Source organism: Hyla sarda, chromosome 5 (assembly GCF_029499605.1).
Source record: "Hyla sarda isolate aHylSar1 chromosome 5, aHylSar1.hap1, whole genome shotgun sequence".
NCBI classification, from domain to species: domain Eukaryota; kingdom Metazoa; phylum Chordata; class Amphibia; order Anura; family Hylidae; genus Hyla; species Hyla sarda.
The window spans coordinates 183,642,381-183,659,262 of record NC_079193.1 but is presented as its reverse complement, the minus strand read 5'-3'; the positions used below and the strand labels follow the sequence as shown (position 1 = coordinate 183,659,262).

The following is a 16,882-nucleotide window of genomic DNA, read 5'->3' as shown; positions in this document are numbered from 1 at the left end:
CATGAATGAAATAGGAAGATGTAAGTTATACACTCACCATATAGAGTACAGAATCTCCAATAATCATTGTGTGTGTGGGTGTGTGTGTGTGTGTGTACAGCATAAAACCAGAGAGGAAAGGGTTACAGAGCAGGGCTACCATGCTCTTCTTGAAGCAGTGAGTCAGCAGAGTGAGGGAAGGAGAGGAGTCGTGGTGACTCCTCTCCTTCCCTCACTCTGCTGACTCACTGCTTCAAGAAGCAGGCAAGAGAATAACAAATCTCCTCCCTTTAATACAATTGATAAGACACCACATTATTCTAAAATCTGCATACCTGTACTAGAGGGAAAGGACATTTTCTGATTGGAGGAAAGGGACTTTTCTGAACCATAGGGGGTTTCTGTGAAGAAAAGTATTTATTTTAAATATCATAAAAAGGTTATGGCACCATTTTAATAAAATATTTTCTTATATCCGTGTTTTTGCCAGTTTAACATTCATAATTTTTCTATAAATTTATCAAAGGTCAACTTTTTCTAACCTGTATTATCCCAGCTGTTGGAGGAATTGGATTACTGTAAACTACTGGGGGTTTCTGTGGAGAAAAAGTATTTAATTGAAATATCACAGAAATATTGTGGCACTATTTGTGATTAAAAACATACTGTTTTCTTCTGGAGTTAGCAATGTTCTAGCCAGTTTAGCATATGTTTTCTACAAGTTTATTAAACATCACATTTTTCTAACCTGTATTATGACTTCTTTGGCTTTAGGAGGAGTCGTTGGGGGTTTCTGTGGAGAAAAGTTTTTAAAGAAATGTATGAAATATCATAAAAAAGTTGTGGCACCATTGTAATAACATTTTATCAGTTTATCATTCCTAACATGCCTTCTCTTCTTTTAAGTGTTGTTACCATCTTAGACATGTTTTTCTCACCTCATGCAGCCAGAAACCAAAAAGAAAAACATGACTACATATACAGCCACGCTTGCTGCACTAAGCGAAGTTTCCATAACTAACATTTACTTCCAAGGGTGGTCAGACCGCTATGAGCCCTTTAGAGCTGAACTCTACTGAAAACTGCACTGCACTTTTTTCTTCCAGCCAAACTCTGCATACAATACTGCATACATAAGTAACAAATCACCTAGTCTAAAATAAAAACAGTCCCTGTGTTGTTTAACCCCTTAAGGACAATGGACATAAATGTATGTCCTGATGCGTACATTTATGTCCTGTACATGAGGCGAGCATTGGACAGGTGCTCGCATCATGCACGGTAGGTCCCAGCTGCCATCAGCAGCCAGGGCCCCGCCGGTAATGGCAGACATCAGCGATAGTGCTGATGAGCGCCATTAAATGGGTACTCTCATAAAAAAGCTCAAGAGCACATTTTCCCCCATCTTATACACAGACTTAGGACGAAGGTCCAAACACAGAAAGTGCAGCCTGGAGTGCTGAGGGGGGGGGGTGTCCAACCAACAGCATATGGCAGTTAAGTGTGAGAGGAGCTATGATTGGATGAGGCTGGACAATAATAAAAAAAAAAAAAAAATTGGCCCTGTCCTTAGAAGGTTACAATGTATGCGAAGGTGAACAACCACCTACAAAGCAGATTGCTGGTGGATATGCATGTGCAGATACTTTTATTTTTAGCACAATGATGCACTTTTTATTGAGCAGCATCCTATAACTTCTTCTCTGCTTGTCTATGAGGCCTATTCAGTGGCAAATCAACATTCTGTAAGGTTATGTTCACATAGAATAATTTCTACTTGCTGAACCGAATTGCGGGATTCTGCCAGAATTCTGTGCTCTCTAAACACAATTCGAAATTCAAACCCAATTGAGAAAATAACCCACTTAAAAGCGGACCACGTGTAAAAAAGAAAATACATTTTATTTATTGATAGTCCCAAAAATACATAGAACAAACACAGCGTGGACAAACATAAGTGGGAACCCGGGAGCAGGGGGAAAAAAATGAATAAAGGAATTGTCCAGGTGCACTAGCCTATGGTATATGAAGACAGGTATGTCACAATAGAGATAAATGGTCACATAAACATGAGACATATACACGAGGGCAGAATCGCTTCACTAATAATGATGAACGTTTATATAAGTCTCAAACATAGAGGGTAAATTAGAGTGCCATAGGAGATTGTTCACATGCTAACCGGACCAAAGGGGAAAAAAACCATGTGCAATCATAGCATAGATCAATAAGCTCCCCAGCTACCCACTAGACCTCCGACGTGTTTCACCCAACGGGGCTTTGTCCAGCTGCACTTTACTTGAACCTGGATTGGTGTGCTGCCTAAAACAGACTTTGTTTAAGACCCATACTTTGATAACGTGCGATCCTCATCTCCAGCACGGGGAGCCGCAAGTTACACTGGGTGGTATGGTTGCTGGGCAACCATACCACACGCGGCGAGTTTCCATGCATGAGTCAAGTTCACCAGAAATTAGCTCAAGCACGGAACTTCGTGGAGCATAATTAAGTGGCCTCAGCAACTGCACTGCCCAGAGTGGCCTGTGTCTCCCCACACTGGAGCTGGAGATCGCACAGGATCGAAGTATGTCCTATACTTACACTTTAATTTAACAGGTTCAGTTTAAAGTAGCCATAGAAAATTAGATACCTGGGAATTTTCATTTGTCGTGGGTAGTATCTCTTGAGAATGTTTAGTTTGTGAATGTATTCTAAAATTTATTTGAGAATTACAGGTAAAGCTGCATTTCTGCAAAGTAAAAAAAAAAAAAAGATTTAGGGTTTTATTCATTTTAACAGCAATAAATATTTGCACAGACAAAATGTACAAAATTTAAAAATCAGAAAAAAGTCAATGCTGTCAAGACCAACTTAAAACAACTGACAGCCGGTTCACCAGCACTAAATCCAGTACAAAGGGTTATAGTGTGGATGAATTGGATTACCAACAAGGTGTCATATTACCTGGATCCATGGTCGGGAGATGGACCCGTTATTAACCTACACTGCTAATATGTGAATCACCCGCTTTGCACAATGGAGACGGGACCCGGCAAAGCCCTGCCAACATAGTCCTGGTGGCAGATAAGATGGCTCCTCACCTCCATCCCAACCAGTCCGTTCCCACCTACTGAAACACTGTATTGGTGGACTGTGAGAGGCACCCACTGCCAGGAGCAGAGCAACAACCGACATAATCTGTTTCCCCACAGTCCCCTCCAAGCATCAGTGATGCGAGAAGTGCACTGGGGGAAAACAGATTATGTTGTCTGTTGTGAACGGCACGCACTACTAGGAGCTCCACATCTCCCCTATCATTAGCAAAACTACAACTTCCAGTCCGGACAGTTTTGCAACAGCTGGATAATAGGTTGGAGATTGCTGTATCCTAACAAAGCAGTCTCCAACCTGTGGCTTCCAAGCTTTAGCAAACTACAACCTCCAGCATCTCCTCACTGTTTTGCTAATGCTAGGGGAGATGTGAGTGGGCAGAGTCTGACTGCGGGACTTTACTGTATGCTATGCTGACAGCATACTAAAAGGTAAAGGTCACACGTAAGGGATCTGCAGCTTATTTTACGCTGTGGATCTGCTGGTGACCCAACCCTACTGGAGGCCTCCAGCTGTTTCCTCCCTTTCCACACAGGGACCTGCGAGTCGCCATGCGCACATGCAGTGTACTCAGACATGGTGGACCAGTCACGTGTGACACTACCCTACTGGAGGAAGAGGAGGCATGCACAGTGAGGATACGCCACCTACCTTGGAGAGGATTTCTAACAGAGAGCTACTTAAAAGAGGAATTTTTACTAAAATAAAAAAGGTGCTAGAGACATAAATATAATTTTTTTTGTGGGATCTGACAGATACACTTTAAGGTATTAACAATGTGCTGTCATGAAATTAATGGATTTGGTGCCTGAGCCATTGTGAGTTATCCAAGCTTACATTCACACTACATAAAAATACCCAATTAGACCTACACATGTGATAAGCAATATGATCATCACTGATTATTAAAGCAGGAGCAGCTCCTTATTGCAGGATCAACCTTCATAATTCTACATTCTAGATGTGAAATTAAATAGATAATTGCATTACCATAATAGTTTGCCATGGTACATTACAAGATAACTATAACCACATCAAAGAACTTACCGGGCATGCAAATTTTGGGACGAACTTCCGGTTGCCAGTATTATTGTTCTGGAAAATAAATGTTTTAAATATTATTGACAGTTACGCACATTCACCGAATTAGTTTCCTCTTATGCAGATTAAAGAAATATTACTACGCTACCAAAATACTCAGCTGAACCAGATTCATAGGTCTTCAGACCCTTTCACATTTTTTTATGTTGCATTACTCAATAACCCACAATCACAAAGTGAAAACAGAATGGTAAAGCTTCCAGTCTACTTGTGTATGATGCCCCACCATTCTTCTCTGCAGATCCTCTTAAAAGGGGTACTCCGGTGGAAAACTTTTTTTTTTTTTTATCAACTGGTGCCAGAAAGTTAGGGTGGGTTCACACCACAATTTTTTTTATAGTTTTTGGATCCTTTTTTTATTTTAATTTTTTTAAACTGTATGCAACCGTACAGCAAACCGTGGCCATAGACTTTCCATTCAAAACCGTATGCACCATATTGTATACGGTTGTCTCCATTTTTCAAACCACACGTTTTTTTCCTTTTTATTTCTGGACAGAAAACCGTGGCCTACCACGGTTTTTGGTCCGGGTGAAAAACCGTATTGACCCGTATACGTTTTTTTAACATGGGAGTCAACGGGAACTGTACAGACCTGTATGTGTGTACGGTTCCATCCAGTTTTTACCATACGGTTTTTGACTTTGCACAGTTTTTTTTCTTGGAATTTCAATCAAACAAGTGAAACTTTAATCATAATGGAGTGAAAAGTTCAAAACGTATACTTTTTTTTCTTAAAAAACGGATGCAGCCGGACATTATTTTTCATACTGTATACGGTTTTCAACCGTATACAGATAAAACTTCGTACAAACGTTTTGATACAGTTTAGTCAGGTTTTGAGGAATCCGTTTTTTTTTACATAAAAAACCTGATAAAAAAAACTATTGCAAAAACGTGGTGTGAACATACCCTTAAACAGATTTGTAAATTACTTCTATTAAAAAAATCTTTATCCTTACAGTACTTTGTAGCAGCTGTATATTATAGAGAAAGTTCTTTTGTTTTTGGATTTCTTTTTCTTCTGTCCACAGTGCTCTCTGCTGACACCTCTGTCTGTATCAGGAACTGTCCACAGCAGCATAGGTTTTCTATGGGGATTTGCTCCTGTTCTGGAGAGTTCCTGATACGGACAGAGGTGTTAGCAGAGAGAACTGTGGACACAAAAAAATCCAAAAAGAAGAACTGTAGTATATAGCAACTAATAAGAACTGGAATGATAATTTTTTAATAGAAATAATTCACAAATCTGTTTAACTTTCTGGCACCAGTTGATTAAAAACAAACTTTTCCACAGAAGTACCCCTTTAAGCTCTGTTAGGTTGGACCATAAGTGGGAGCCATATTCAGGTTTCTCCAGAGATGTTCATTTGGGTTCAATTCAGGGCTCAGGCTGGGCCACTCAAGGAAATTCACAGTTGTTTCTATTTTACTCCTGTGTTGTCTTGGCTGTGTGCTTAGGGTCATAGAGAAAGACTGATCAAAACCTGTGTAGAGGAATAGTGGTGCAGTTGCCAATAGCAACCAGATTGCTTTTATTTTCAGAGGTCTTTTTAACCCCTTAAGGACTCAGGGTTTTTCCATTTTTGCACTTTTGTTTTTTCCTCCTTACCTTATAAAAATCATAACCCTTTCAATTTTCCACCTAAAAATCCATATTATGGCTTATTTTTTGCGTCGCCAATTCTACTTTGCAGTGACATTAGTCATTTTACCCAAAAATGCACGGCGAAACGGAAAAAAAAAACGCCATTTTGTAACTTTTGGGGGCTTCCGTTTCTACACAGTGCATATTTCGGTAATAATTACACCTTATCATTATTCTGTAGGTCCATACGGTTAAAATGATACCCTACTTATATAGGTTTGATTTTGTCGCACTTCTGGAAAAAATCATAACTACATGCAGGAAAATGTATACGTTTAAAAATGTCATCTTCTGACCCCTATAACTTTTTTATTTTTCCACGTACAGGGCGGTATGAGGACTCATTTTTTGCGCCGTGATCTGAAGTTTTTATCGGTATGATTTTTGTTTTGATCGGACTGAGTAAATTTTTTTGTAGGATCTGACAGGTATGCTGTAATGACTTTTCATTCCATAGATGTCTTATCTTCAAGAAAGGCAATAAGTAACAGATTAGTGGGATCCAAACTACCAGCTTAGGCTAAATTCACAGCACATATTTGCTATTTGGCTGTCGTATCCATCAGGAAGTTTAATAACTGAGCCAGAGTCAGACTGAGCCAGGTAGTGACTCCAGTAGGCTCATTCTTGGACCATATGCAGTTTTGCTCCTTTCGGACTAAAAAATCGTGGCCTGCCACTGTTTTTAGTCCAGCAATAAAACGGATACAGTTAAAAAATGAGCCGACTAGAATCACTAACTGACTCCGTCCAGCTCATTCAAATGAATAGGATGCAGCGCAGGTTTGGAGGGGATTGGGCAACAGATTTTAAAATCTGGCAGCCAAACTGCAAAAATGTGGTGTGAGTGCACCCTAACTTTAATTGATCAACTGACCATGTTCTAGCTCTGTGGCCTCTTAATTGCCTCCTACACACAGCTCTGTACATTTGGTGGTGCCTGCACCTGGTATTGCAGCTCATCCCATTAAAATAAATGGGATATATTTGAAGCATTTTCAGGCTGCCTTATTTAAGTTTATGTTGCTTAAAGGGAACCTGTTGTCACTTTCATAGTGTTTGAACCACGTAGGTGGTCTACAGCAGCTTCTACTCATCCTATCAGCCTTGACTTCTAGATCTCTCTCTGTCTGGATATATAGGAGACCTCTGTCAATTAAGGCTGGCATGACAAACAGAATCCAGCAGGGATCATCATGATGGCTCATGGTTCAGGGAGCATGAAAGATTACAGGTTCTCTTTAAACGTTAGACAGGACTAATAAATCTGCTGCACTATAGTTTCACAAAACATCCCAAGTAAATCACAAACCTGCATTTTCTCAGCCATGGATTGAGGAACAAAACATCAATCGTCCACTACAGACTTCTGTGAAGAAAAGCATTTCATTAAAATATGCATACAAAGCTTGAAAGCAAACAACGTTATTCTTTTCCATACTTGCTCAAAGAATGATTTGAAGCTTAAAAGGTGTTATCCAGTGACCTTAACTCACCTTCCTCAACTCCCTTTCTGCGTCAATCCCAGCCTTCTGCCACATTCTGGGGCCCAACACATGAAGCTGAGCTTAACGATGGCAGCAGCGATATCTCTCCTCGGCCGGTGATAAGCTAAGCGCCAGTGTGATGTAACAGGGCAGAGCCTTCTTCCTGGTGCCCAGGTCTGTTACATCACATTACTGCTCAGTAGAACTGCAGCTAAAGATTATTGCTAAAATTGATTAGTTGGGCGATTATTGGTACAATTAAAGGAGCAGTCCAGTATTGAAAAACTTATTTTTGCTACCCATTGAAGCCAATGGGCAGCAAAATCTGAGGCAACTCTGAAACAGATCTGAAGAAAAAATATGCACATGTGAACACACCTTAAAGCGCAACTGTCATGAAATGTTGGTGCAATAACCTGCTCACAGCCTTTGTACTGTGTGCAGGTGGTGGATATAGCAATATTTTTGCCTGAAATTTCCAGGCTTTCATGACTGCAAAAAATGCTTTTATTAAAAGCCACTGACAGTCGAATAAGCATGGCACGAGGTACGTGATGCCCCGCCGCCACCACGCCTACCCTGTATGTCAGCGCTGGGACCACTGTGTGATTGACACACAGGTCACAGCGCATGCGCCCTTCAGCTAATCTAACCTGCGTGCCGCTGTGTGTCATTCAGCAAGCTTGCTCCCGCCGCCGTTTTCCTCCTCAGTGCGCCTGCGCAGAGCAGCGCACAATCAGGTTAGTTCTGGATACTAGGTGCAGAGAGGAAGCGTGCTCTCTGCGCCTAGCACTGCGCAGGTGCACTGAGGAGGAAGATGGCGGCGGGAGATTAGCTGAAGGGCGCATGCACTGGGACATGCGTGTCAATCACACAGCGGTCCCAGTGCTGACATACGGGGTAGGCATGGGGGCGGCGGGCTGCAAAAAAACCATACAAGGAAAAAAAAAAACCCCTTCTGACGTACCCCTGTTGCGCCAATATCATTGTCTCAGTCCTCCGGTGCTGGTTTTCTTCCTGCTTCCTGTTGACGGTGAGTTATACTGCGCTCAGCATATCGCCGCCACATCAACGTCCCTGCTCGGCCGGTGATAGACTGAGCGCACTGTCATGTAAAGAGCCCTGGTAGCAAGAAGAAGGTGGGGCCCAGGCTCCTTACATGACAATGGGCTTAGTCTATCAACGGCCGAGTGGGGACGTCGCTGCGCCGGGAGGTACGCTGAGCACAGTATGACTCACCGTCCCTGGGAAGCAGACCAGCACTGGAGGACCAGGACACCAATATCAGCACAACGGGGGGACTTTAAAAGGTGAGTATAAGTGTTTTATTTTTTAGCTTTTGCAGCCCAGGTACAGAGGTAATGAAACATTTTTCACTACAGTTCTCCTTTAAATGGACACTGTCAGATACAAAAACTTTTGATATGTTGTAAAATATGTAAAACCATTAGGTTTTGAAATTGTTTTCATAATTTTTTTTTCAGTATTTCATACTTTAAAACCCAGTTAAACAACTGCCCCCCCCCCCCGTCTGCATGCTTGAACACATACTAGTCCTGCTGTGTCCATGCATCATCACCTATGTCATGGACACACTTCCTTGATTGACAGCTGTGAGCGCAGGGCTCACAGCTGGAGGAAAAATCCTCCCACTGTCAGCTTGTGTCCCACTACTGTCAGTGAGGACAAGCTGGGAGTTGTAGTTTTACTAATGCTAGGGGAGATGTGAGCAGACAACATACTGAGGGTGGGGGCGGAGACCTGCACAGTGAGGCCACGCCCCCTCCCTTTGAGAGGAATTCAGACTAGTGAGCTAAATTAAAAGTGTAATAGAAAAAAATAAAGGTGCTAGACACACAAAAATTAGATGTACATAGTCAGGATTAGGAGTGATATATTAAAAAATAAATAAATTTTGTTGGATCGCGGCATCACCGCGATCGATGACGGGTACGCTTTAAGGATACGTTAACACGGTCGGATTACCTGCTGAAAATCTGCAGCAGATTTAGCTACCATTGACTTCAAAATAGGTCCGAAGGAAAATTTGCTGCGAATTTGCCTCTATTCCAGATTTTCTGCTGACCCATTTAAGTTAAAAAAAATCCACTGCGGATTTTCTGCAGCAAATACACTACGAAAATTCCGCAGGTTATCCTCCCGTGTGAACGTACCCCTAAGGGTGCATTCACACGTGCGTAATTTTGCTGCAGATTTGCTGCTTATTTACTTCAATGGGTAGCAAAATTAGCTCCAGTAAATCTGCAGCAGAAAATACACACGTGTGAAAATCTCATGTAGCGTTTATGCATTGTATTTCCCACTGCGCAAAATCTGTTGCGCAGCGGTAAATACACTGCATATTCTCCGTTAAGCATGACAGGGCTAACCGGCGGCGGCCCTGTATGCAGTAAGGTTTGGAAGCGGGGCCATGCACCGACGTGACTGAAGAATGGCTGCACCTCCAAACCACACTGTACACAGGGCTGCGGTGGCAAAGCTCAACAGAGAACATGCAGCATATTTCTTACGGAGCGCCGTGAAACGCCGTTACATAGGACAGTATAAAAAAACAGCATGTACACATGCTCAGAGCTGAGGCTAGCTCTTTTCTTACAAGCTATGTTTCCGGCTGCAGGGATGAGGCGTTCTGATGGTGTGGATGTACTTGGTATACACAAGTATGATCTTGCTAGTTTATAACTAATAAAGTGTAAATAAAAAAAATGTTTAATAAAAGTTTAAAAGACACACATTAACCCCTTCCATATTAAAAGTTCAAATAACCCCCTTTTCCTATACAAAAACATAATAAAAATAAACATATCTGGTATCGCCGTGTGCATAATTGTATGAACTATTAAAATATAACATTACATATCCCATACGGTAAAAAAATGGCACAAAAAAAATTATACAGCCTGCTAAACGAAAATTAAAAAAATATATAGCAAATTTTTTTTTTTAATTAGTAAAACATGATAAACTATACAAATCTGAAATCAAGACGACCTAAATTATCAAAATAACATGTTAGCTGACCACAAGGTAAATGGGGTAAAAAAAAGAAAAATTTCTATTTCAATTTCACCTCACACACACATACATATACATACACACACACACACACACACACACACACACACATATACATACATATGTTATGGAAAACATAGGTATCATTACAAAGTACAATTGGTTTTGCAAAAAAACACAAACCATGATATGAGCCCTGATATATGAGTATATGAGTCTGTAGATGGAAAAGTAAGAGTTATGGCTATTATAGGGCGAGGAGGAAAAAACAAGGGAGTGTAAAGTGAAAATTGGCCCGGACAAGTGGATTGTCATGAGGGACAAGTAGATTGGGCTCTGTTTTAGTCCCGTGGGCAAGTATTTTTTTTTTATTTATTTTTTTTTAATTTCCACGCCCCTGACGATATATCAAAAGATAAAATAACTTGTCATTTACTCATTTAAATCTCTGCTTATTCTGGAATAAGTAGTCACATGGGTGTTAGTGATTGGTGCACACTTATCTAGTCAGCTGTCAATCACTGATGCCTGCAGATTAGACTGTATTTTCAATGGCAGATTCCCTTTAAAGGATAACTCTGGGATGTAACAAACGTATCCCCTATCCTAAGGATAGGGAATAATTGTTAGGTCACAGGGAGTCCGACCGCTAGGGCATCCCAACTCCCTGCATGGAACGAGCATTTTTGACCACTGCAGGAAGCGGAGGCCGTCATGTCCCCTCTATGCAGCTCTATGGGAGAGCCGGAGCGCTGCTTTTGGCAATCTCCGGCTCCGCCATAGAACTGCATGGAGGGGGCGTGTCGGCCGCAGCTTCGTGCTGTGGTCGAAAATGCTTGTTGCATGCAGGGAGCTGGGACAACGTTCAGGAGATCGCTGGGGGGCCGACCGCTGGGGTAGGATAGGGGCTAAGTTGTTACATCCCAGAGTTATCCTTTAAGGCCCTGTTCATACTTGTTAGACTGGACATGAATTTCAGCAGATTCTAAATTCCACACAGAAATTTACATCAATACAACTGCAGGCTACATCACATGCATGTAAATCGAAATCACAATAAACGGGAAGCAGCACTCCAAGGCTAAAAGGAGTTGTTGTCCAGGGAAAACGCTTTTTATTCAACTTATGTGCCCAGACTGCTTTTAGTGTTTTTCTTTTATCTTCCATGCCTTAAGAACCAAGCCCATTTTGACCTTATGGACCAGGACAATTTTATTTTTGCATTTTTGTTTTTTCCTCCTAGTCTTCTAAAAATCATAACTCTTATATTTTCCTCCACAGACCCATATGAGGGCTTGTTTTTTGCGCGACCAGTTGTCCTGCGTAATGACATTACTCATTTTACCATAAAATGTATGGAGCAACCAAAAAAAATATACTATTTGTGTGGGGAAATTTTAAAGAAAACTGCAAGTTTGCAAATTTTGGAAGGTTTCGTTTTCACGCCGTACAATTTACGGTAAAAATGACGTGTTCTTTATTCTTTGGGTCAATACGATTAAAATGATACCAATGATCATAGACTTTTCTATTATTGTTGCGCTTAAAAAAAAAAATCTAACTTTTTAACCAGATTAGTATGTTTAAAATCCTTCTATATTGACGACCTATAACTTTTTCATTTTTCCATATAAGCGGCGGTATGACCAGGGCTGTAGAGTCGGACGAAATTTTGGGTACCTGGAGTCGGCAAACAATGCACCGACTCCGACTAAATTTAGATTGGAATACATTTTTTTTTTTTTTTTTTTTAAAAGCAAGTTTAAATGTCCCAATTCACAAAAAGTTATGATTAATGACTTCTCTACTGGAAGAATAAAGACCAATGCATGCAGTGCCTCACGTAACCGCAAAACGAACACGTTAGTGACCGTGAAGAAGCATGCTTTTCATGTGCTACACTATATGGCACGTAACGCACAATTAGGAGCGGCAATACTTATACTTTCCATAGTGTTATGTTCTGCTGTTACAGGGAACCCATGGGTAACCTAGCCGCTCACTGATAAGGATTAAGTAAATATGTTTTTTGCAGGACTAGAGACACTTGTATAAGTGAAGGGAATGGAGGGTCAATAGTTCAAGACTGAAGCTGTAAACCATTGGAAAAACTGCTGCCATTCAGCTAAGGCTATAAAAACTTGTAAACTCGATTGTTAGCTTAAAGGGGTACTCCGCATCTAGACATCTTATCCCATATCCCAAGGATAGGGGATAAGATGTCAGATCGCCGGGGTCCCGCTGCGGCACCGCGCTATCATTACTGCACACAGCAAGTTCGCTCTGTGCGTAATGACGGCGATACAGGGGCTGGAGCATCGTTACGTCATGGCTCTGCCCCTCGTGATGTCACGGCCAGCCCCCTCAACACAAGTCTATGGGAGGGGGCGTGGCGGTCATCACGCCCCCTGCCATTGACTTGCATTTAGGGGGCGGGCTGTGATGGCACGAGGGGCAGAGCTATGACGTTACGCTGCTCCGTCCCCTGTATCGCTTTGCATCCGTCACCCGAACTCGCTCTGTGTAGTAATGAACGTGCGGTGCCGCAGCGACAATCCCGGGGGTCCCCAGCAGAGGGACTCCGGCGATCTGACATCTTATCCCCTATCCTTTGGAAAGGGGATAAGATGTCTAGGGGCGGAGTACCCCTTTAAACTTTAAACATGACTATGGGATTCTACTAGGGAAATCATGTTTTATAATAAATGCCCCTTCCTTGATCCTCCCACTGCCCTATCTTCAGCAGCAGATCAGCACACAAACTGTTCAATAACATTTTAATAGTACAGTTTTTTTTGTTTTTTTTTTTACACTGGGAGATGTAGTTATGCAACAGCTGGAGGTACGTAACTATCACTGGTAGAGAAGGATCTGGGTGTACTTGTGGATCACAGACTACAGAATAGCATGCAATGTCAGGCTGCTGCTTCCAAGGCCGGCAGGATATTGTCATGTATCAAAAGAGGCATGGACTCTAGGGACAGGGACATAATACTCCCCTTTATAAAGCATTGGTACAGCCTCACCTGGAATATGCTGTTCAGTTTTGGGCACCAGTCCATAAAAGGGACACTGTGGAGCTGGAAAGGGTGCAGAGACGCGCGACTAAACTAATATGGGGCATGGAACATCTTAGCTATGAGGAGCGATTAAAAGAGTTACAATTGTTTAATCTTGAGAAGAGACATTTAAGGGGGGATATGATAAACGTATATAAGTATATTAATGGCCCATACAAAAAATATGGAGAAAAACTGTTCCAGGTTAAACCCCCCCCCCCCCCCCCCCCCAAAGGACGAGGGGGCACTCCCTCCATCTGGAGAAGAAAAAGTTTAGTCTCAAGGGGCGACACGCCTTCTTTACCATGAGAACTGTGAATTTATGGAACAGTCTACCTAAGGAACTGGTCACAGCAGGAAAAATTAACAGCTTTAAAACAGGATTAGATACATTCCTGGAACAAAACAACATTAATGCTTATGAAGAAATATAAAATCCCATCCCTTCCCCAATATCGCGCCACACCCCTACCCTTTAATTCCCTGGTTGAACTTGATGGACATATGTCTTTTTTCGACCGTACTAACTATGTAACTCCCAGCATGCCGAGACAGCTGTTTGGGCATGCTGGGATTTGCAGTTTTGCAACATCTGGAAGGCTACAATTTAGAGACCACTGCCCAGTGATCTCCAAACTGTGGACCTCCAGATGTTGCAAAACCACAAATCCCAGCATGCCCAGACAGTAAACAGCTGTGTGGGCATGTTAGGAGTTGTAGTTTTGCAAGATCTAGAGGGCCACAGTAGAGAGATCACTGTGCAGTGGTCTCTAAACTGTAGACCTCCAGCTGTTGCAAAACTACAAAATCTGGGTATGCTGGGAGTTGTAGCTTTGCAACATCTGGAGGGCTACAGTCTAGAGACCACTGTATAGTGGTCTCAAACTGTAGCCCTCTAGATGTTGCTAGGCAACTTACCGGCTTCCGTCGGATTCAGGGAGCCAGCCGAACAACATGCCACCCGCCGATCACCCTGTCGGTTTCCCCATCCTGCCCCCCCTATTGCGGCTGGTCAGAACGGACAAAACGAAAGTTAAACCCCCCCCCCAGCCCCTGATCTGCTATTGGTCATCGCTCTAGATGACCAATAGCAGGGATAGGAGGGGTGGCACCCCTGCGACCTCACTCCTATCCCTTCAGGGGGATCGTGGGTGTCTTGGACAACCCCGATCCCCCTTATTTTCCAGGTCACCATAGACCCGTATGACCCAGAATTGCGCAAATCGCAAGTGTGAATTCACTTGTGATTTGTGCCGATCGCCGACATGGGGGGGGGGTCTGATGACCCCCTGGGCATTTGCGTGGGGTGCCTGCTGATCGACAGCAGTCACCCCGGTCTGGTCACCGCGGGGACCGGAGTTCCTACGGGCGTACCTGTACAGGTACAGAAGGCGTATCCATACGCCCTGGGTCCTGTACGGGTTAATAGTCCCCATAGGGGACAATCAATAGCAATCATTTGATAGCACTGATCAGTATTATCGGTGATCTTCTGTTCTGGTCTGCTCAATCTCAGACCAGAGCAGAAGACCCCAGGAAACGGCCAGAGCAAGGTAAGGCCGCGCTGCGGGCGATCCGATCATCCATTTAAAGTACTGCACTGCCGCATATGCCGTGATCTGTATTGATCACGGCATCTGAGGGGGTTAATGGCGGACATCCGCGCGATTGCTGATGTCCGCCATTACTGGTGACGAGCATGACGCAAAAACGGTCCAGTGCATGCAGTCATGTCAGTGCGTAAATGTTCATCATTAAGTACCACGACATACATTTACATCCATTGTCGTTATGGGGTTACGAGCCATAACTTTCATCTACCAGGACCAACTGTACATTGCAATTACATTTTTCATTACAAAGTAGGGACCCTCCGTCTGTCCTCTCAGCTGATCGGGACCCCACGATTTTGTCACTGTGGTCCCGATTTGCTCCCTGAGCAAACCAGTAACCAGAGGCTACCACAGAGTAATGTGAGTTAAAGCTTTTATTGTTTCATTAAAGGGGTAGTCCAGGGGTGAAAAACGTATCCCCTATCCTAAGGATAGGAGATAAGTTTGAGATCGCGGGGGGTCCGACTGCTGGGGCCCCCTGCGATCTCTCTGTATGGGGGCCAGGCTCTCCGGCCAAATAGCGGGTGTCGACCTCTGCATGAAGCGGCGGCCGACACGCCCCCTCAATACATCTCTATGGCAGAGCCGGAGATTGCCGAAGGCAGCGCTTCGGCTCTGCCATAGTGTTGTATTGAGGGGGCGTGTCGACCACCGCTTCGTGCGGAGGTCGACACGCCCCCTTCCCGCGGGCTTTTGGGGCTCCGTACAGGAGATCGCAGGGGGACCCAGCGGTCGGACCCCCACGATCTCAAACTTATCCCCTATCCTTAGGATAGGGGATAAGTTGTTCACCACTGGGTTCACCAGTGGACTACTCCTTTAAGGCGGTACTCCAGGGAAGTGTGTATGTATGTGAGCTCTGAAGCTACCACACTACCTGGATATGTTCCATGTAAACCATCTTACCAGATATGCATGACTCTTGTGGCCCCTTTCTTTGCTATCCTTCCCTCCCCTTGCTCATATCTCACAGCAATCAGCACAGAGAAACATAGAATCTATCGGCAGATAAGAACCATTTGGCCCATCTAGTCTGCCCAATAATCTGAATCCTATCAATAGTCCCTGGCCCCATCTTATATGAGGGATAGCCTTATGCCTATCCCATGCATGTTTAAACTCCTTCACTGTATTTGCAGCGACCACTTCTGCAGGAAGGCTATTCCATGCATCCACTACTCTCTCAGTAAAGTAATACTTCCTGATATTACTGCAGAAACCTTTGCCCCTCTAATTTAAAACTATGTCCTCTTGTGGTAGTTTTTCTTTTAAATATACTCTCCTCCTTTACAGTGTTGATTCCCTTTATTTTATTAAAAAGTTTCTATCATATCCCCTCTGTCTTTTCTTACTTCCAAACTATACATGTTAAAGGGGTTATCAACTATAAGGTGATTTTAGTACGTACCTGGCAGTAATGGACATGCTTAGGAAGGATCTGCGATTGTCTTGGGGCTAAATGGCTATGTTGTAAGATTACCATAATACTGTGGCTAGCATTTTATGAACTGGCCTTTCCTGTTTGACTTCTTTTTACTACAAATCCCAGCCGATAACTTATTATCGGTATCTGCCCTAAAAAATCAATGAGGGGCATTTATTAAGGGGTTTAGTCATTTTTTTCAATTTTTGGCGCAAAATTGTCGCAATTGCGCCTACCCTATTTTTTGTGCAACTTTCTCTAGCAAGAGCTAGAAAGTAAAAAAAAATTTTCCCGCATAATTTACGCAAGTTTTCATTTTTTACTTGCAGTGGTCAGGTATTTATTAACTGAGACAGTCGCAGTTGCGCAATAAACTGTCGCAACGGCCGTAAAAATTGACTAAATTTACTCCAGCTCCAACATTG

At 42.9% G+C, this 16,882-nt stretch overlaps 1 protein-coding gene across 1 annotated transcript in view; it reads right to left on the bottom strand.

Annotated features, from left to right (window-relative positions):
• Nucleotides 1–16,882, bottom strand: part of LOC130273671 (uncharacterized) — a 105,264-nt gene that overhangs the window by 83,045 nt on the left and 5,337 nt on the right. Inside the window, exons 2-7 of the mRNA XM_056520852.1 lie at nucleotides 7,152–7,208; nucleotides 4,138–4,185; nucleotides 2,630–2,728; nucleotides 728–772; nucleotides 522–575; nucleotides 315–380 (exon numbers count right to left, since the gene is read on the bottom strand). Coding sequence (XP_056376827.1) covers nucleotides 315–380; nucleotides 522–575; nucleotides 728–772; nucleotides 2,630–2,728; nucleotides 4,138–4,185; nucleotides 7,152–7,169 — 330 coding nt within the window. The 5' untranslated portion in view covers nucleotides 7,170–7,208. The remainder of the gene's footprint in view (nucleotides 1–314; nucleotides 381–521; nucleotides 576–727; nucleotides 773–2,629; nucleotides 2,729–4,137; nucleotides 4,186–7,151; nucleotides 7,209–16,882) is intronic.